Source organism: Symphalangus syndactylus, chromosome X (assembly GCF_028878055.3).
Source record: "Symphalangus syndactylus isolate Jambi chromosome X, NHGRI_mSymSyn1-v2.1_pri, whole genome shotgun sequence".
Classification (NCBI taxonomy): domain Eukaryota; kingdom Metazoa; phylum Chordata; class Mammalia; order Primates; family Hylobatidae; genus Symphalangus; species Symphalangus syndactylus.
The window spans coordinates 106,774,349-106,796,019 of record NC_072447.2 but is presented as its reverse complement, the minus strand read 5'-3'; the positions used below and the strand labels follow the sequence as shown (position 1 = coordinate 106,796,019).

Here is a 21,671-nt window from a genome sequence, read left to right as displayed (position 1 = left end):
AACAGGAGAAAATATTTGCAAATCATATAGCTAATAAGGGGCATGTATCCAGAATATATATATTTTAAAACTCCTACAATGCAACAATAACCAAAAACACAATTAAAAATGAGCAAAGAACTTAAACATACATTCTCTAAAAAATATACACAAATGGCCAATAAGCACATGAAAAGATGCTCAACATCATAAGACTTTTGGGAAATGCAAATTAAAACCACAATGATATACTACTTCACACCTCCTAAGATGGCCATTTAAAAAATAATGGAAAATAACAAGTATCAGCAAGAATGTGGATAAACTGGAACCCTTGCATATTGCTGACGGGAATGTAAAATGGTACAGGCACTGTGGAAAACAGCTTGGTAATTCCTCAAAAAGCTAAACAAATCATACAACCCAGCAATTCCACGTCTAGGTATATACCCAAAAGAATTTAAATCAGGGACTCAAACAGATACTTGTACTCCAATGTTCACTGCAGCAATATTCATACCAGCCAAAAGATGGAAACAACCTAAGTGTCCATCAACAGATGACACCTCATGAACAATCTAGGAGATGACTTCGCATCCCACAATTCCCATCCAAGGAGAGACCATCAACTTTGTGCTTTGACACAAATACATACACACCCCACACTCACCCTTCTCTTTAGCTGATGTTGGAAAATTCCATAGCCATCAACTGATTAAGTGTGTGCTCCACAGGGCATTTGAGACACAGAATTATTTCCAAAGGGTCTGGTCCAATTGTATTTTGATGATCTCCAACACTGAGAGTAGTACCCACAGCTGGTATTACAGGCTACAGGAGTTCTGTGGATTAAAAAATGTTATAAAGAACTTCAAAAATCATCTAAATTGAAGTTTCACATTGCAAAAAAATTACCTTGCTTGTTTCCCTTAATGCACAAGTGTAGCTAACTGTGCTTCATTTAAACTTTTAGATGTACCACAATAGATTCACAACTGATCCTAGTAGAAATTAAACTAGAGATAGCTATTAAAAGTAGGGATCCATTACACCATATTGAGATTTTCCACTTTAGACCTTCCCCTAAATGCATAAAAAGTTAGGAGAGGAAGGTCAACAGAAAGACCATTTGTATACTGATCCTAATATTTATATTTCCCAATTCTGGGCAATAAATTAACAGTAAAAGAGGCAGGGGGTAGAACAGGCAAAGGTGACCCCAAAATCCTAAACTATACATTGTCATTCTATTCCACAAACCCTTGCAGAGAACCTAGCTTTAGTTAAGAATAAACAGGACAAGCTTAGTATAGACAACATGGCTTCAGCTCTATAAACTATGCAAATAGACAGAACAGTGGGTTTTATGGGAATTAATTTCTTCCTAACTACACACTCCTAAAGGAATTTGGCATCCTGTGGCTATGCCATACATAGAGCTGAGCTCTGACCAAAAAGAATCAGCACAAACAAGGAGCTGCTACCAACTGTGGTACAAATCACCAAGTCCAAACATTGGCCAGAAAACAAAGGTAAGGAGTAAACAGTCACCAGGATGAGACAGACGAGATTATCTATCAAGCAGTTTCAGTGGGTAATCCCCAGAAAGACTCTCTTCTGAGGCCCAGGACTTCAGGGGGAGAGAATCGCAGATGAAGCAGTAAATCTGATACCCCTGGATAGGGAGGGAGCTGTTGAAGACACAGTGGGGCTGGGTCCCTTCAGAACCACACTTCCTGTGCAGCTGTCCATGGCTTACTGAATAGGGGTGAGAACCAGGAATCCTCTTGGGGTTAAAAAGCTTCAAGGCATCCTGATGAGATATTTTATGTGAAAAGCTGAGCACAAGTTCCAGAACTGAGACTACAATGAAAGCATCTGTGTTCCCTTCCTCCTTACTCCCTTCCCCAGAGCTGCCCAGATAGGGCTTCATTCCTCATTTGAAGCCCTATCAGTAGGAGCCTACAGACAGCTAATAGCACAGTCCTGTCTTCTTGCACAGAGTGATTCTACTCCTTAAGTATGTCAAAACTAAATAATCTGTCAATGTGAACTTGTTTTGTTTGTGCTCTACTACAGACACACAGGTAGTGTTCTTCACCATCTTTATGCTCTCTGTGCTTTATCCCCCCAGACTAGATTTCAACTGAAGAACTAGGACAATATTTTCACCAGTTTTAGCATGCAACTTTATTAACAACATGTAAATAAAATCTCAAAAGAATACACTTGTATCAATATAAAGCACAGAAGTATAGCTTACTCAGGATGAATAGATTCATTATCAGGTCACGTTGCAGAAATACTAAAAATATCTCAATTTATATTATATAGCACAATAAAAATCAGCACATGTTCAGGATCTCAAGATTAATTGGTATCCATAAAATTGCCTCCCTCAATCAACATGGAAAACATAAGTATTGAATTTATAATTACAATATGCATTGGTTTCATATTGCAACTCCAAAAAACTGTTTGAGGCTTTATGAGAACAGAGGGGTATTCAGAGTTTGAGTATTAATCGTATGACTTTATCTCTCACTTCAGGATCACTGTGCTCTGCTAAGTCTTGGAGTTTCTGACCAAACTGTTTTGCTTCCTGGAATATTGAAATAAGCTCAGATTTAGTGAACTTTTCCTTGGTAAACAGCTTTGCCTTTGTTTTGAACTGAAAATTTATATTCTCAAATATTTCAATAATATTAAGAATATTGCCCTTTGACTCATTCTTGTTAAAGGGTGCAACCAATGATGACAGTACTTTGGCACTGACCAATTCTCTTGTATTGGCGTGATTTTTAGACAAACACGAAAACACTTTTAAAACATAAAACTTGGTTTTGACACTTCCCTTGTTTAACAAGGTGAGGAAATCTGGAATATAACGGGTAATCACATAGTGATCTTCAAATTTTATGCTCAAGTGCCCTAGTAATTTCAGTCCAGCCAGCTGCACAGGGGAGTTCAAGGGGCAAGAGATTATGCCTTTACAAACTTGATGTATATATGACTCCCCTGATTTTGGTTCTTCGGAAGACTCAGAGCTGTCATCCACCATACTTAAAGCTCTAGGGTGTTCTTTAACATTGGGATTATTGACCAAGTTTTCAATCATAACAGTAATACCTACATCATGAATTATATCTTGAGTAAATGGATAAGCAGGACTGATGCCCATTATCATTGTAGCTATTTCATGAATGAAAGGATCCTTAGTTAACTTAAGGAGGGCAACAAGTTTATCAAACTCTTTAGGCTCTAAACTAAAGCCACGTGATTTGCAGTGGCAGGCCTTCGGATTAGGCCCATACTTTTCCCTTTGCCTAATCTGTTTTTTGATCTCAGCTAAGGTCTGGTAATAAGGCCCATGATAAGGTGGGATCTTGGTCAAAGGTCGAATCCCCAGAGGAGTTTCAATCAAGGTCTCAACCAGGGTCCAGTTTCCTTCTGGAGGCAAGGATTGCTCCCCTCCTTCAACTGGAACTAGGACAATATACCTGGCCCTTGACCATGCTATTACCTTTTGTTTTATAGTAAGTGTGGGTTTGTGTGTGGGCTTAGGCTTTTCCTGGATCTTAGGTAGGGGCTTATAAACTTGAAGAGAGGTCTCTTCAGGCCAGAACCAGGACCCTACACTAGGCTCTTCTCCAGTCCAGAACCAGGAGCATGTATTTTCTTCATCCTCATCACTGGATTTCATCCCAATGCTGGCCTCTTCCCTTCTGTCAGGTCTGGACCCGGTATTGGCCTTATCATGTGACTTGGCATAGGACCTAATATTTGCCTCAATGACAGCAACAACCTTGACTTCAGACTTGGTTACAGTACTGACCCTAGACATAGGCATGGCCTTTGACTTGGTTTGTGGCACTATACTGCGTTCTGCCAGGGGTTTTGTCTTAGTCTCAACCATGACTCTAGTCTTAGTTGTATCTTCCACCTTGATCACTTCCCTTGTCACAGCCATAGCCTCCCTGCAGGTCAATGTATGTGTCCCGGTCATTGCTTCATCACCAGCTTTGGCCTGGGTCACTGATTCTGTTTTCAGTTCTGCCTCAGCCACTGCCTTGGCCTGGGTTTTACCATTCACTCTAGCAGTGGCAGGACCACTGATTCCATCTTGCAGGCCAGCCTCAGCCTTTCCTCTAGCCCTTGCTTCTGTCCCAGAGTCAACCATGTTCCAAGTTTAAGGCAAGAACAAGTTATATACCCCCACCCCTGTCTCAGCCTTGACTGAAGTTCTGTCCTGGTTGGTGTTTTCATACAAAGTCCAGTAGTCACTCTGTCCCCTTTCCAACTACAGGCTCTGCCAGTGATATAGAAAACATGCAGAGGAAGCTCACTCAAGGTAGGGAAGGATGGCTGTGCATGGGCCCAGCCCTGTGGAGGGTGGTGGTCTTCAGCCACTCCAAGGCCACCAGATCTGCCACTGAAGTAGGACCTAGGGGTGGAGGAAGGAAATGGGGCTTTGAGTCTCTTCCAACTTTTTTCTCCTCATGCTGATCAGCACAGGGAGACAGGAGAATATGGAGATTCAGTGCTAGGTGAGAGAGGTAGATAATTAGCAAGCTCTCTCTCCCTTCATTTCACCCACTCCCTACACTTCCAAGTGCTATCAACCTTCTTTCCAGTCACCAAACAGGAGCATAAGGAGTAGGAAAACTGGATGAGAAGCTGAAGAATCCCTTTAGTGGTTCTTGACCCCTGCTGGAGCCAAAGCAGCTCTCCACTACTCCATCTTACAGGTCTACCCAGGCAATCCCCACACTCATACCAACCTGCACTGATCTGGAGTAACTTTCTCCTCCTTACCTTGCTTCCAATGGTGACAAGCCCTACAGCAGATCTACAGGCAGACCTATGGACAAATAAACAAACAGGAGAATGTGGAAACTGATCTCCTGGTGACAGACCTTGGTCCCTGGCCCCTATTCTTGCCTTTCCAGATACATTTTGTCTAGTGTTTCCCTCCTCCTAGTCCCCTCTCCCCCACTGCTTCGTTTCAGTGCTATTCCTCCTCCTCTTTCCTATTGCCCACCATCTTCCTCTTCAGTGAATGCCCTAGAATGTCCCTCGTTCAGATTAGACTAGGTTCAAGCATGAGAGCAGGACAAGCAAGTGGAGAGTGGGAAAGGCAGGTCTTAGTATTCTGTACCCCCACAACTTACCAAGACTCCCAACTAAATCAGCAGCAGCAGGGGGTGGGGCAGATGGGAATAACTGGTAAAATGACAAAACAGAAGAGATGGAATTCTCTAGTCGAAGTTGCCCCCCTGTCCCTGTACCTTTACACCAACCTTAACAGATACAGGGCAATTTTCTCTTCTTCGTAATTTCCTAGTTTTAAGTTGGGTGACCATTTTACAAAACTTCACAACTGACAGTTCCACAGACCTGGGGACAGAGCTACCTACAGGGATTCACAGAAACAGAGACCAATAAATGAAGACACAGGAGTCAGTTGAGGCTGTCTTTGGTAGAGACCAGCACCTAGGACACAGATTCTTTCTGGATATAGGTACCTGTTTGGCAAACATTTTCTATCTCCCCTTTTCCTCCCACTCCTAAATCTCCAAGCCCCTTTGCTCTATTCTCAAAGTCTGACAATTCCTATACAGAGACAACTCAAACATCCCTACAAGGTAGTAGTAGTAGTGTTAGTAGGGACGAAACGCCTAGATAAATCACGGAGGCTGGGAAAAAAATGAAAAGTATTTATTTCCGTATTTCATCTGGGTTCCTATGTTTCCTTCCTCTCTCCCAAAGCCTATCATTTTCTGCAACATAATGCAGGTAAGGGAGGACATGTTAGGAAAGCTGGCAGAGAGTTCTGGAGGCTCCCTTACACTCCTGCCTAATCTTAGCCATCTACCACCTCCAAGTACTGCCTCCCAAGTACTGCCCACTCTGTAAAAACCAGGCCAATTTTCTTTTCCTTCTCCTCTCCCCTTGAGGTCTGCTGTCCCCTACAGATCTTTACAGAAACATAGAGTGCTGCAAACTTAGGAACAGATCTACACATAAAAACGCATGATATACGCCCAAAGAACAAATGAAAAGACAGAGAGAGAGACGTGGTTATTAATGGTCAGACCAGTAACCAAGACATGAGACCCTTTTCGAATCCAGAGCCTTGATTATAAAACATTTACAACCTCTTTTTACATTCTCTCCCTCTCAGGGGTCCCCAGACAACTGTCCTCGCCTGTGGAAGTAGCCCTCTCTTCCTCATCTAGTCTGCCTTTTCCCTGCTAGAAGCTGCAATCTTTTTCTTCCCAAGCATGGTCTGAGGTGAACCGAGTGTATGCAAATCAAGCTAGCAAAAGGTAGATCATTTTTTTAATTGTTGTGTGCCATTCCAATTACCCATCTCTCTCTCCTCACCGCCCGCCTCCCATGACGAGGTCGCGTATCCAGTGTTCACCTCTGATATCCACATCCGCCCCCAAGCGATGCCCACCTTCTCACTGACCTTCTCTGCTTGGATCAGAGGCAGTTTTCTTATTTCCTTGCCTCGAGGTGCTGTGTCATACAGCAGCAGGAACAGACAGTCAGACACAAGGACTCGAGGCAATGGCGGCGGCTGTGTATGGGGATTGACCCGGCACCTGGGACTCAAGACGAGATAACCGCTTTATCAGATTAAAGACTGCGAGTGGCAAACTGTTGTCACTTTTGGTATTCTTTTCTCCTTCCTGTTCCCAGGGCTCCTCAGAACCTCGCACGTAGTTACCATTTAACATCTACCTTTTCCTCCGCAGTCCAGGTTCTTCCACGTCCGGGTTACCCACAACGGCAGTGGGAGGAGCTAGAGCGCAGTTTACGGGGATCCGGCTTATGGAAGCGGAGTGATATCAGGCTTTGTCTAGCGCCGCGACTCTTTTTGTCGGAGGGCTCCCCGTCATGTACCCTGTGGCCGCTTCAGGTATTGGAATGCGCAGGGGTGAATTCCGGATATAGGGAAAACGGCGCTGGAATATAGAGAGGCAGACAAATACCAGAGTGTTTCTGTATTAGTTCCCCTTTTGCGGGAGCTCCCCCCACCAAGCCTACCATTCTTTCCTGAACTGAAATGCACACGGGTTTCCAGCTGTGGTGTCAGGAAATCTCTTCTGACCTGACAGGCGGAAGTGTTCCAGTCTTTCGAAGTTCATCTCTCCAAACACAGAGGCCCACTGAAACGAGCGGTCTCGGGGTGGAGCCCAAGGTAGGAAAGTCGGCAAAGAGAGTCAAGACTGAGATAGGAGGATACATACTAATCGATTCCACAAATTTTGTGTTCCTTCGAGTCCCTCCTCCCAGCCTTTAATTTTCATTTTCTTTTCTTTTCTTTTTTTTAAAGTTCTGGGATACATGTGCAGGATGTGCATGTTTGTTAAATAGGCAAACGTGTGCCATGGTGGCTTGCTGCGCCAATCAACCTATGACCTAGGTATTAAGCCTGGCATGCATTAGCTATTTTTCCTAAGGCTTTCCCTCACCGCCCCCCCGCCAACTCCTGACAGGTCCCAGTGTGTGTTTTTCCCCTCCCTGTGTACATGTGTTCTTATTGTTCAGCTTCCACTTATAAGTGAGAACATGCAGTATTTGTTTTCTGTTGCTGCATTAGTTTGCTGAGGATAATGGCTTCCAGCTCGATCCATGTCCCTACAAAGGGCATGATCTCATTCTTTATTATGGCTGCATGGTATTTCATGGTGTATATGTACCACATTTTCTTAATCCTATCATTGATGGGTATTTGGGTTGATTCCACGTCTTTGCTATTGTGAATAGTGTGGCAATGAATATACGTGTGCATGTATCTTTGTAATAGAATGATTTATATTCCTTTGGGTATATACCCAGTAATGGAATTGCTGGGTCAAATGGTATTTCTGGTTCTAGATATTTGAGGAATTGCCACACCGTCTTCCACAATGGTTGAACTAATTTACATTCCCACCAACAGTGTAACAACTTTCCCAGCATCTCTTGTTTCTTAACTTTTTAATAATTGCCATTGTGACTGGTGTGAGATGGTATCTCATTGTGACTTTGATTTGCATTTCTCTAATCAGTGATGTTGAGCTTTTTTCCATGTGTTTTTTGGCCACATAAATGTCTTCTTTTGAGAAGTGTCTGTTCATGTCCTTTGCCCACTTTTTAATGGGGTTGTTTGTTTTTTTCTTGTAAATGTAAGTTCCTTGTAGATTCTGGATATTAGACCTTTGTCAGATAGGTAGACTGCAAAAATTTTCTCTTCTGTAGGTTACCTGTTCACTCTGATGATAGTTTCTTTTTCTGTGCAGAAGCTCTTTAGTTTAATTAGATCCCATTTGTCAAATTTTGCTTTTGTTGCAATTGCTTTTGGCAATTTGCCTGTGCCTGTGTCCTGAATGCTATTGCCTAAATTTTCTTCCAGGGTTTTTATAGTTTTGGGTTTGACATTTAAGTCTTTAATCCATCTTGAGTTAAATTTTGTAGAAGGTGTAAGCAAGGGGTCAAGTTTCAGTTTTCTACATATGGCTAGCCAGTTTTCCCAACACCATTTATTAAATAGGTAATCCTTTCCCCATTGCTTGTTTTTGTCAGGTTTGTCGAAGATCAAATAGCTATATATGTGCAGTCTTATTTCTGAGCTCTCTATTCTGTTCGACTGGTCTATGTGTCTATTTTTGTACCAGAACCATGCTGTTCTACAAGGTTACTGTAGCCTTGTAGTATAGTTTGAACTCAGGTAGTGTGATGCCTCCAGCTTTGTTCTTTTTACTTAGGATTGTCTTGGCTATACGAGCTCTTTTTTGGCTCTGCGTGAATTTTAAAATAGTTTCTTCTAATTCTGTGAGAAATGTCAATGGTAGTTTGATGGGAATAGCATTGAATCTATAAATTACTTTGGGCAGTATGGCCATTTTCACGATATTGATTCTTCCTATCCATGAGCATGGAATGTTTTTATATCTGCTTGTTTCCTCTTTGATTTCCTTGAGCAGAGGTTTGTAGTTCTCCTTGAGTAATGATCTTACTGCTGAAGTATGTCTATCAACTGTTAAAATTTTAAAATCATCATTCATTTTCATAATGACTGCTGTTTTATGACTTATGTAATTATCTTAGGAACATTTCAGACATTTGAAAGATCCAAAGGAGAAAAGGTATCTTATATACACCTTAAAAAATGAGGATATCAGAGAATAACCTAAGTATTTTATTAGCGCCAGGCTTCATTTCTCTTTTTTGGGTGGCAGGCGCTATGAACAGTAAGTTGAAGCATGGAGAAAAAAAAAATGCCCTTGCTCCAGGATTTTTACTTGGCCTTCAACTTTTAGCCAGAAAGTCCATTGGAGATTCAAGTTGATTTTTATTGTTAAAGGAATACCCATACTTCTAATCTTACATTCCACCAAAAAGAAAAGTGACTTAATGTTTTCTCTAAGTACACCTCACGGCATTGCTTGAGAGCTGAAAGATCCAACACATGTTAGCAATTGTTAGTAGCAATTTTAGGTACTTAATTATCCATTCACTATTAATTACTTGATGCATATTCTTCAGATTGTTTCTCTTTCTATAATGTATTCTCATGTATCAAAACACTCCAATGTATAAACACGTAAAATACATTTCTTTGCAAAATTGCGATTACCTTCTATGTAATATATTACCTTACCTCTTTTCCTTATTATGATATCTCTGGATTTTTATTTGCCATTTCATTTGGTTGAGCACATTTTCAAATATTTATTGTATATTTACATAGTTCTTTGTGCATTCTGTTGTTATTATTTGCCAATTTCTCTATTTGTTAAGAGATCTTTATATGCCAAGCATACTAACCCCATGTCTTCAACATAGGTCATAAATATTTTCCTACACCTTTTTTGTGTGTATGTATGTGTGTATATATGTGTGCATATATATATATATATATATATGCACTTATAAATAATTTATATGCTATTTATGCACAATTTGTGTATGCTGTATATGGAGAAAGCTATACCAAAGACATTAATATGTAGTTATATGTGTATAAAGCCATATGTATATATACATATATCTCTATACATAAGACATTTCAAATTTTATAGTTTTTTAATTTTAAAATGTAGTATAGTTCGCTATTTAAGAGCAAATACAAACAATATACGTGAGGACATTGGAAGTCTATTGAAAGTCCACATGATGGGATAGAAAAATATTGGGATGTTTAGTATTTCCAGGGCTTGAGTCCCTGAAAAGTAATTCACATTATTTTTTCTCTGAGGAAAGTCACTTCTCCTAACACTTGATATGAGTCATGGTAATAAAAATGGTAGGATCAAGGGAGATAAAAAATGTATAATACCTGGAATGTAGTATTTCTAAAAGTTTTAATACCCTACCCCTTACTTCAGTTTTTCTATGTCAACAACCTGTGTTTCTGCCTGAATGACACAGCACCTCAGGGACTAGTCATTACCCATGACCCCCAACACCTAGGCCTCTTGGTACAGGGAGCAGGATTTCACCTACACCATCATTATTTTCATCATCGATAGAGTTGTTAAGTTAGTGAGGGCCACATCTTGGATTTGAACATGATGATATGAGCAGTATGACATGGCTTTAAGGCCAGTACTCTTAACCACTGCACCACAGAACCTCTGTCTCAGAGATACAATGATCGCCAGAATCAATGAGCATTTATGTGGTCACTCTCAACATCCCCTGTGGCCTATGTGCTGTGAAATATCAAGATAACCACTGAACAAGGTCTAGGTCTGTGTGGAAGTTATGATGACCTCTGTAAAACTACATTAATGCATAAAAGAGAAGGGAAGCCTCACTGGAGATATCAGAGTCTCCTTGAAGAGGAGCTGTACCCAGAACAATGGGCAGGACTTATGGAGGCTGGATGGGTGAAAGGGAGAGGGAGTCTAGTATGACTGGAGTGAAGACTGGGGTCCTCTCAGGTGAATAGACAGGGCTCAGAGATAACTGATTGGACACTACAGGAGTCTGAGGTCATCCCGGTGTAGGACCAATTAAGGAAAGAACACATTGGTTCCTACAGGATGCTACATAGTTCCTTTACACAATGAATTGGCACAAATACTAGTAAGAAGAAAAGTGCCCACATATCTGCCAGTCATTCATGGCGGCAGAGAAGAACCAGGAGCACCGAGAGTAGTAAAGATAAGTTGATGTGCAGTTTCCTAAACCTTCATTAATAGGAAGTGGATTTCAAAGGAAATTGTTTATAATTAATCAAACCTGTCCCTCTGAAAATTATATATTCCCCTTAAATTTTCTCTGACTCTAAGTTTCATGGACTCCCATCTACCAGCGAGTTTTTGCTGCATTCTGGAGTCATATTCTCAACCAGAGCATTCTCCTCATGTGTTAATACTTGCTCTTTACTTTCATTTGTTTTATCTCTGTATCCTACCAGAGATTATTCAGAGGCTTTTCCCCTCCCTTGTAGCCTCAACTCCTTTCATCAGCTCAGTGAGTTGTATCACAACACAGACTGCTTTGACAAGCTTAGGCAAAATTTAACACTCACTATCAATATCTTTTACATATTTCTTTTTTGCACTTATTATTCAGAGTTTAGATCTGACTACCAGATAGAACTGTGGTTGCTGGCCAAAGACATTGTGGAGATAATTCCCTGATGCCATAGACACATATCTGTGAATGAGGGTTTTGCTACTTTTTCTAGGTATTCATTTTGCTATTGTTCAGAGTTCTTGACCAAGCTCAGTCATGTTCTATCCACACAGAATTTGCTATTCAGATGCTACCAAGCCATTTAGAAATGACATTTTCAAACTGGGACGCCTGGGATAATATCTATCCATTCATTCATTTATCCCTGTGAAAAAATTATGATTGTTTGACTGTTTCCATTGACAAGGCTATCAAGTTCTACTGGTGATTGAGAATCACTCCAAGAACTTGCCCCCTCTTGAAGACAGGAATCATTATCCTCTCACAAAACAAGAGAAGACGTTCAAGACACCAAAACATTGAATAATTCTTTCTGTTTTTCTTCTTTTTTTTAAAAAAACTGTAGCTTTACAAAAAATGTCTCAAAAATTCCCATGGTCTGGAAAATGTATGTATGTGGTGGGGCAAAATTAATATAGGAATGTCATAAAGAGCAATATTATTTCAAGTAATATGGGAAGAAAAAGTATGTTATTTTCTCCTTCCATGCTTTTTGAGGTCTTATTTATTTTGCCCAAAATACATAATTCTTTAGAATCTCTGCTTCAATGTGTAATCACACATGTGGCTGTGTACATAAATTATGTTTACATTCTCTGAGGGTAAATTAATATAGGGGATCTTGGGTGATGTATCAGACCCAGGGAAAGGAGTGTGCAGAGAGTATGGGAGAGAGGATCACACAAAGAAGCTGAGAAGTTTTGGCCAGCCATTATGGGGATGTCATACTGGGAAGTATCCTCTCTGAGGGGCCCTCTCTACAGTTTGAACTTATCAACAGACCTTGATGAGCAGAGATGGAAGCAGGTCACCCATATTGGTGTGGCCCCAATGGGGCAGCTTTCCTATGAAGGAAATCTCTGTGGCTGGAGTAAGTCCTCTTCACAACTGTTTAAATATGAGACAGAGAAATAGGGGCTGGCTGAGCCTTAGAGCTAATGTAGGCATTGTCATGCTGCCTGGCACACAGCATGGCACATTCTTGTCTTTCAGCATGTGGTTATGAATGAATGAAGGTGACTGCTGGGTTTAGTCTGTGAGTGAGTACCCACATCCTCATGGGATGTGGGCAGCTGCAAGTAAGCAGGGTCTGAGTACTTCTGTTCTCTGGGCACTGGAGGCCCTACACTCAAGAGGTAAACAGCAGTATCATTCAAGAGGTTTCAGCCATGCCTTCCCCACTGGAAAACATAAACAGGCCCTGTAGGATGGTTTGAACTATTAGAACTAATAAACAAGTTCAACAGGGTGGTAATATACAGGATAAATATGCAAACATCAATTCATTTCTATACACTTGTGATGAACAATCTGAAAATATAATTTATAAAACAATTCCATTTATAATACCATTAAGAATAAAACATTTGGAGATAAATTTAACCAATAATAGATAACTTGTATACTTAAAACTATAAAATATCATTGAAAGAAATAAAATGAAATCTAAACAAACGAGAGAAAATTTCCTGTTCATGGATCTGAAGACAATATTATTAAGATGGCATTATGCCCCAATTTTATGTACAGATTCCACACAACCCGTATCAAAATACCATTTCACTTCTTTTCTGAAAATGACAAGTTCATTCTAAAATCCAAATAAAATGTATGGATTCAGAATAGCCAAAACAATCATGGAAAATAAAAAGTTGGAGGAATTCAATTTCCCAATTTTAAAACTTACTACAAAGCTACATTTATCATGATGGTGGTATTGGTAAAAAGACAGACATATAGATGTCTGTTGGAGTACGGTTGAGAATCCAGAAATAAACCTATATATTTATGGTTATCTGATATAAGAAATGAGTGCCAATACCATTTAGTGGAGGAAATTGGTGTGTTGTCTTCAAATGGTGTAGGGACAACTGACTATCCACATGCAAATATACAAAAATTGGCCGGGCGCAGTAGCTCACGCCTGTAATCCCAGCACTTTGGGAGGCCGAGATGGGTGGATCATCTGAGCTCAGGAGTTGGAGACCAGCCTGGCCAACATGGCAAAACCCCATCTCTACTAAAAATACAAAAATTAATGGGGCGTGGTGGTGTGTGCCTGTAATCCCAGCTAGTCGGGAGGCTGAGGCAGGAGAATTGCTTGAACCTGGGAGGTGGAGGTTGCAGTGAGCCCAGATTGCACCACTGCACTCCAGCCTGGGCCACAGAGTGAGGCTCTGTCTCAAATATATATACATATATATAAATTAATTCAAAATGATCAAAGATCTAAAAGTAAGAGATAAACTCTAAAAGTCTTGGAAACAAAAGTCATCTTTGTGACTTTGAATTAAGAAATGGTTTAGTTTTTATGACAACAAAAATATAAGTAACAAAATAAAAAGTACATAAATTGGCATTTATCAAAATAAAAGCTTTTATGCTTCAAAGGATACCATCAAGGTGAAAAGGCAACCCACGGAATTGGAGAACATTTTTGCAAATCATGTGTATTAAAAGGAAATTGTATATGGAATATATAAATAAACGCTTACAACTCAAAAGTTATAAGACACCTGAACTTAAAATGGACAAGGAACTGGATAGACATTTTTCCAAAGGAGATATACAAATGGCCAATAAGCAGATGAAAAGATACTCAACATCATTAGCCATTAGGGAAATACAAATCAATACTACAATAAGATACCACTTCACACACACTAGGATGTCTATAATAAAAATAGTAAGTGTTGGCAAGGATGTGGAGAAACTACAAACTTCATACATTGCTGGTGGGGATATAAAATGGTGCAGCCACTTTTGAAAATGGTCTAACAGGTATTCACATCGTTAAACATAGCGTTATCATATAATCCAGCAATTCCACTCCTAGTCATGTACACAGAAATGAAAACATATATCCACACAAAAACTTGTGCATGAATTTTCATAGCAACATTATTCATAATAGCCAAAAATTTAAAACAACTTGAATGTCCACCAACTTATGAATGGATAAAGGTGGTATATTCATAAAATGGACTATCATTCGGCATAAAAATAAATGAAGTACTGATACATGCTCCAACATGGATGAATCTTGAAAACATGCTAACTTTAAGAACCCAGTCACAAATGACGTATTTTATATAATTTCACTTATGTGAAATGTCCATAATAGGCAAATCTATACAAACAAAATGTATATTAGTGATTGCCTAGCGCTCAGAGGTATGGGGAGATTGGGGTGACAGTTAAGAGAAGTATGGTTTCTTTCAGAGGTGACTAAAATATTGTAGAATTGGTTGTGTTGACTAATGCAGAATTCTGTGAAAATACTAAAACCCATTGCATTACACATTTTAAATGGATGAGTTGTATGATATGTGAGTTATATTGAAATAAACCTGTTAAAACATATTTGAAGAGATGATGTCCCCAAACATCCCAAATTGGATGAAAAATGCTAACCTAAATATCTAAGAATCTCAACTAACTGTAAATAGAATAAAGAGTAAGAGATGTTAGCACATCACGAACTGTTGAAAACCAAAGACAGCAAACCTGGAAGGCAGTAAGACAAAATGGAATCATCAAATACAAGAAAGTCACAATAATATTATAGCTGATTTGTCATCAGAAACAATGCAGGCCAGAAAACAAAGGGATGACTGTCAAGGCGCAGAAAGAAAGAAAAAAATGTGAAGCCAAAATTGCATATCTATTAGGCTGGTGCAAAAGTAATTGAGTTTTTTGCCATTAAAAGTAATGAACATTAAAAGTAAAAAACTGCAATTACTTTCACACCAACCTAATAGTAAAACCATACTTCAAAAGTGAGAGTGTGAAAAAAGATATTCCCAGGTAAACAAAGACTGAAAGAATTCATTGCTAGTAGTCCTGTCTTTACAAGAAATACTAAGGAAATTTTTGCAGGCTAAAATGAAATAACACCAAATGCTAATATGAATCTATATAATGAAATAATGAGCACTGGTAAAGATAATTACATAAGTAAATGTAACAGTATATATATGTATTATTTCTCTCTTCTTAAAAATATTTTCATTGATGCTAATATATATAGTTTGAAGGTACATGTGATAACAATACATTCATATAATTTGCAAAGATCATATCAGTGTACTTGGGATATCCATCACCTTAAATATTTGTCTTTACGTTAAAAACATTTGAATTACTTTCTTCTAGCTATTTTGGAATGTACAATAGATTATTGAAAACTGTAGTTACCCTACTGATGAAACCTTAGGTCTTATTACATGTATCAAATCATGTATTTGCATCCATTGAAGTTCTCTTCATCTCCCTTCCTTCCTATCCTTCCCTGTCTCTGGTAACCACCAATCTACTCTCTATCTCCATGAGATCATTTTTTAGCTTCCACATATGAGTGAGAACAATCAATGTGTTTTTCTGTGCTTGGCTTGTTTCTTTTTTTTTTTTTTTTAATTATACTTTAGGTTTTAGGGTACATGTGCACAATGTGCAGGTTTGTTACATATGTATCCATGTGCCATGTTGTTTTGCTGCACCCATTAACTCGTCATTTAGCATTAGGTATATCTCCTAATGCTGTCCCTCCCCGCTCCCCCCACCCCACAACAGTCCCTGGAGTGTGATGTTCCCCTTCCTGTGTCCATGAGTTCTCATTGTTCAATTCCCACCTATGAGTGAGAACATGCGGTGTTTGGTTTTTTGTCCTTGCGATAGTTTACTGAGAATGATGTTTTCCAGTTTCATCCATGTCCCTACAAAGGACATGAACTCATCATTTTTTATGGCTGCATAGTATTCCATGGTGTATATGTGCCACATTTTCTTAATCCAGTCTATCATTGTTGGACATTTGGGTTGGTTCCAAGTCTTTGCCATTGTGAATAGTGCCGCAATAAACATACATGTGCATGTGTCTTTATAGCAGCATGATTTATAGTCCTTAGGGTATATACCCAGTAATGGGATGTCTGGGTCAAATGGTATTTCTAGTTCTAGATCCCTGAGGAATCGCCACACTGACTTCCACAATGGTTGAACTAGTTTACAGTCCCACCAACAGTGTGAAAGTGTTCCTATTTCTCCACATCCTCTCCAGCACCTGTTGTTTCATGACTTTTTAATGATGGCCATTCTAACTGGTGTGAGATGGTATCTCACTGTGGTTTTGATTTGCATTTCTCTGATGGCCAGTGATGATGAGCATTTTTTCATGTGTTTTTTGGCTGCATAAATGTCTTCTTTTGAGAAGTGTCTGTTCATGTCCTTTGCCCACTTTTTGATGGGGTTTGTTTTTTTCTTGTACATTTGTTTGAGTTCGTTGTAGATTCTGGATATTAGCCCTTTGTCAGATGAGTAGGTTGCAAAAATTTTCTCCCATTCTGTAGGTTGCCTGTTCACTGTGATGGTAGTTTCTTTTGCTGTGCAGAAGCTCTTTAGTTTAATGAGATCCCATTTGTCAATTTTGGCTTTTGTTGCCATTGCTTTTGGTGTTTTAGACATGAAGTCCTTGCCCACGCCTATGTCCTGAATGGTATTGCCTAGGTTTTCTTGTAGGATTTTAATGGTTTTAGGTCTAACATTTAAGTCTTTAATCCATCTTGAATTAATTTTTATATAAGGTGTAAGGAAGGGATCCAGTTTCAGCTTTCTACATATGGCTAGCCAGTTTTCCCAGCACCATTTATTAAATAGGGAATTCTTTCCCCATTGCTTGTTTTTGTCAGGTTTGTCAAAGATCAGATAGTTGTAGAAATGTGGCATCATTTCTGAGGGCTCTGTTCTGTTCCATTGATCTATGTCTCTGTTGTAGTACCAGTACCATGCTGTTTTGGTTACTGTAGCCTTGTAGTATAGTTTGAAGTCAGGTAGCATGATGCCTCCGGCTTTGTACTTTTGGCTTAGGATTGACTTGGCGATACGGGATCTTTTTTGGTTCCATATGAACTTTAAAGTAGTTTTTTCCAATTCTGTGAAGAAAGTCATTGGTAGCTTGATGGGGATGGCATTGAATCTATAAATTACTTTGGGCAGTATGGCCATTTTCACGATATTGATTCTTCCAACCCATAAGCATGGAATGTTCTTCCATTTGTTTGTATCCTCTTTTATTTCATTGAGCAGTGGTTTGTAGTTCTCCTTGAAGAGGTCCTTGACATCCCTTGTAAGTTGGATTCCTAGGTATTTTATTCTCTTTGAAGCAATTGTGAATGGGAGTTCACTCATGATTTGACTCACTGTTTGTCTGTTATTGGTGTACAATAATGCTTGTGATTTTTGTACATTGATTTTGTATCCTGAGACTTTGCTGAAGTGGCTAATCAGCTTAAGGAGACTTTGGGCTGAGATGATGGGGTTTTCTAGATATACAATCATGTCGTCTGCAAACAGGGACAATTTGACTTCCTCTTTTCCTGATTGAATACCCTTTATTTCCTTCTCCTGCCTGATTGCTCTGGCCAGAACTTCCAGCACTATGTTGAATAGGAGTGGTGAGAGAGGGCATCCCTGTCTTGTGCCAGTTTTCAAAGGGAATGCTTCCAGCTTTTGCCCATTCAGTATGATATTGGCTGTGGGTTTGTCATAGATAGCTCTTATTATTTTGAGATACGTCCCATCAATACCTAATTTATTGAGAGATTTTAGCATGAAGCGTTGTTGAATTTTGTCAAAGGCCTTTTCTGCATCTATTGAGATAATCATGTGGTTTTTGTCTTTGGTTCAGTTTATATGCTGGATTACATTTATTGATTTGCGTATGTTGAAGCAGCCTTGCATCCCAGGGATGAAGCCCACTTGATCATGGTGGATAAGCTTTTTGATGTGCTGCTGGATTCGGTTTGCCAGTATTTTATTGAGTATTTTTGCATCAATGTTCATCAAGGATATTGGTCTGAAATTCTCTTTTGTGGTTATGTCTCTGCCAGGTTTTGGTATCAGGACGATGCTGGCTTCATAAAATGTGTTAGGGAGGATTCCCTCTTTTTCTATCGATTGGAATAGTTTCAGAAGGAATGACCAGTTCCTCCTTGTACCTCTGGTAGAATTTGGCTGTGAATGCATCAGGTCCTGGACTCTTTTTGGTTGGTAAGCTATTGATTATTGCCACAATTTCAGAGCCTGTTATTGGTCTATTCAGAGATTCAACTTCTTCCTGGTTTAGTCTTGGGAGGGTGTATTTGTCCAGGAATTTATCCATTTCTTCTAGATTTTCTAGTTTATTTGCATAGAGGTGTTTGTAGTATTCTCTGATGGTAGATTGTATTTCTGTGGGATCGGTGGTGATATCCCTTTTTTCATTTTTTGTTGCATCTATTTGATTCTCCTCTCTTTTCTTCTTTATTAGTCTTGCTAGTGGTCTATCAATTTTGTTGATCGTTTCAAAAAACCAGCTCCTGGATTCATTAATTTTTTGAAGGCGTTTTTATGTCTCTATTTCCTTCAGTTCTGCTCCGATTTTAGTTATTTCTAGCCTTCTGCTAGCTTTTGAATGTGTTTGCTCTTGCTTTTCTAGTTCTTTTAATTGTGATGTTAGGGTGTCAATTTTGGATGTTTCCTGCTTTCTCTTGTGAGCATTTAGTGCTATAAATTTCCCTCTACACACTGCTTTGAATGTGTCCCAGAGATTCTGGTATGTTGTGTCTTTGTTCTTATTGGTTTCAAAGAACATCTTTATTTCTGCCTTCATTTCATTATGTACCCAATAGTCATTCAGGAGCATGTTGTTCAGTTTCCATGTAGTTGAGCGGTTTTGAGTGAGTTTCTTAATCCTGAGTTCTGGTTTGATTACACTGTGGTCTGAGAGACAGTTTGTTATGATTTCTGTTCTTTTACATTTGCTGAGGAGAGCTTTACTTCCAACTATGTGGTCAATTTTGGAATAGGTGTGGTGTGGTGCTGAAAAAAATGTATATTCTGTTGATTTGGGGTGGAGAGTTCTGTAGATGTCTATTAGGTCCACTTTGTGCAGAGCTGAGTTCAATTCCTGGATATCCTTGTTAACTTTCTGTCTCGTTGATCTGTCTAATGTTGACAGTGGGGTGTTAAAATCTCCCATTATTGTTGTGTGGGAGTTTAAGTCCCTTTGTAGGTCACTCAGGACTTGCTTTATGAATCTGGGTGCTCCTGTGTTGGGTGCATATATATTTAGGATAGTTAGCTCTTCTTGTTGAATTGATCCCTTTACCGTTATGTAATGGCCTCCTTTGTCTCTTTTGATCTTTGTTGGTTTAAAGTCTATTTTATCAGAGACTAGGATTGCAACCCCTGCCTTTTTTTGTTTTCCATTTGCTTGGTAGATCTTCCTCCATCCCTTTATTTTGAGTCTATGTGTGTTTCTGCACGTGAGATGGGTTTCCTGAATACAGCACACCGATGCGTCCTGACTCCTTATCCAGTTTGCCAGTCTGTGTCTTTTAATTGGAGCATTTGGCCCATTTACATTTAAAGTTAATATTGTTATGTGTGAATCTGATCCTGTCATTATGATGTTAGTTGGTTATTTTGCTCATTAGTTGATGCAGTTTCTTCCTAGCCTCGATGGTCTTTACAATTTGGCGTGTTTTTGCAGGGGCTGGTACCAGTTATTGCTTTCCATGTTTAGTGCTTCCTTCAGGAGCTCTTGTAGGGCAGGCCTGGTGGTGACAAAATCACTCAGTGTTTGCTTGTCTGTAAAGTATTTTATTTCTCCTTCACTTATGAAGCTTAGTTTGGCTGGATATGACATTCTGGTTTGAAAATTCTTTTCTTTAAGAATGTTGAATATCGGCCCCCACTCTCTTCTGGCTTGTAGAGTTTCTGCCAAGAGATCAGCTGTTAGTCTGATGGGCTTCCCTTTGTGGGTAACCCGACCTTTCTCTCTGGCTGCCCTTAACATTTTTTCCTTCATTTCAACTTTGGTGAATCTGACAATTATGTGTCTTGGAGTTGCTCTTCTCGAGGAGTATCTTTGTGGTGTTCTCTGTATTTCCTGAATCTGAATGTTGGCCTGCCTTGCTAGATTGGGGAAGTTCTCCTGGATAATATCTTGCAGAGTGTTTTCCAACTTGGTTCCATTCTCCCCGTCATTTTCAGGTACACCAATCAGACGTAGGTTTGGTCTTTTCACATAGTCCCAAATTTCTTGGAGGCTTTGTTCATTTCTTTTTATTCTTTTTTCTCTAAACTTCCCTTCTCACTTCATTTCATTCATTTCATCTTCCATCAGCGATACCCTTTCTTCCAGTTGATCGCATCTGCTACTGAGGCTTCTGCAATCTTCGCGTAGTTCTCGAAACTTGGCTTTCAGCTCCATCAGCTCCTTTAAGCTCTTCTCTCCATTGGTTATTCTAGTTATCCATTCTTCTAATTTTTTTTCAAAGTTTTTAACTTCTTTGCTATTGTTTTGAATTTCCTCCCGTAGCTCAGAGTAGTTTGATCGTCTGAAGACTTCTTTTCTCAACTCATCAAAGTCATCCTCCATCCAGCTTTGTTCCATTGCTGGTGAGGAACTGCGTTCCTTTGGAGGAGGGGGAGGTGCTCTGCTTTTTAGAGTTTCCAGTTTTTCTGCTCTGTTTTTTCCCCATCTTTGTGGTTTTATCTACTTTTTGTCTTTGATGATGGTGATGTACAGATGGGTTTTTGGTGTAGATGTCCTTTCTGTTTGTTAGTTTTCCTTCTACCAGACAGGACCCTCAGCTGCAGGTCTGTTGGAGTTTACTAGAGGTCCACTCCAGACCCTGTTTGGCTGGGTGTCAGCAGCGGTGGCTGCAGAACAGCGGATTTTCGTGAGACCACAAATTCAGCTGTCTGATAGTTCCTCTGGAAGTTTTGTCTCAGAAGAGTACCCGGCCGAGTGAGGTGTCAGTCTGTCCCTACTGGGGGGTGCCTCCCAGTTAGGCTGCTCGGGGGTGAGGGACTCACTTTAGGAGGCAGTCTGTCCATTCTCAGATCTCCAGCTGCGTGCTGGGAGAACTACTACTCTCTTCAAAGCTGTCAGTCAGACAGGGACATTTAAGTCTGCAGAGGTTCCTGCTGACTTTTTGTTTGTCTGT

At 39.7% G+C, this 21,671-nt stretch overlaps 4 protein-coding genes across 10 annotated transcripts in view; 1 reads left to right on the top strand and 3 right to left on the bottom strand.

The window, feature by feature from the left end:
• The window catches only part of GPRASP2 (G protein-coupled receptor associated sorting protein 2), a 121,982-nt gene extending 121,214 nt beyond the window's left edge, over window positions 1-768 (bottom strand). The window contains exon 1 of the mRNA XM_063635192.1: window positions 650-768. The gene's annotated coding sequence lies outside the window, so the exon portion shown is untranslated. The remainder of the gene's footprint in view (window positions 1-649) is intronic.
• The window catches only part of GPRASP1 (G protein-coupled receptor associated sorting protein 1), a 63,036-nt gene extending 56,260 nt beyond the window's left edge, over window positions 1-6,776 (bottom strand). For 2 of the 6 annotated variants that reach the window (XM_063635190.1, XM_063635187.1), the window contains exon 1: window positions 650-772. The gene's annotated coding sequence lies outside the window, so the exon portion shown is untranslated. Of the gene's footprint in view, window positions 1-649; window positions 822-4,794; window positions 4,841-6,454 lie in introns of those variants that run through there. The other 4 variants (XM_063635188.1, XM_055268442.2, XM_055268446.2 and 1 more) reach the window with 4 other exon arrangements.
• Window positions 2,145-4,331, bottom strand: ARMCX5 (armadillo repeat containing X-linked 5). Its single transcript, XM_055268458.2, has one exon. It carries the CDS (start codon window positions 4,157-4,159, stop codon window positions 2,486-2,488), a length of 1,674 nt encoding a protein of 557 aa, XP_055124433.1. The 5' UTR covers window positions 4,160-4,331; the 3' UTR covers window positions 2,145-2,485.
• A 3-nt stretch (window positions 6,777-6,779) lies between the features above and the next one.
• Window positions 6,780-21,671, top strand: part of TMSB15A (thymosin beta 15A) — a 101,257-nt gene continuing 86,365 nt past the window's right edge. Inside the window, exon 1 of one of the 2 annotated variants that reach the window (XM_063635213.1) lies at window positions 6,780-6,907. In XM_063635213.1, coding sequence (XP_063491283.1) covers window positions 6,886-6,907 — 22 coding nt within the window. In that variant the 5' untranslated portion in view covers window positions 6,780-6,885. The remainder of the gene's footprint in view (window positions 6,908-21,671) is intronic. The other variant, XM_063635211.1, reaches the window with a different exon arrangement.

What these genes read in the sequence shown, in the direction of transcription:
- ARMCX5 (XM_055268458.2), bottom strand. Translation starts at nt 4,159, where the DNA reads ATGGTTGACTCTGGGACAGAAGCAAGGGCTAGAGGAAAGGCTGAGGCT.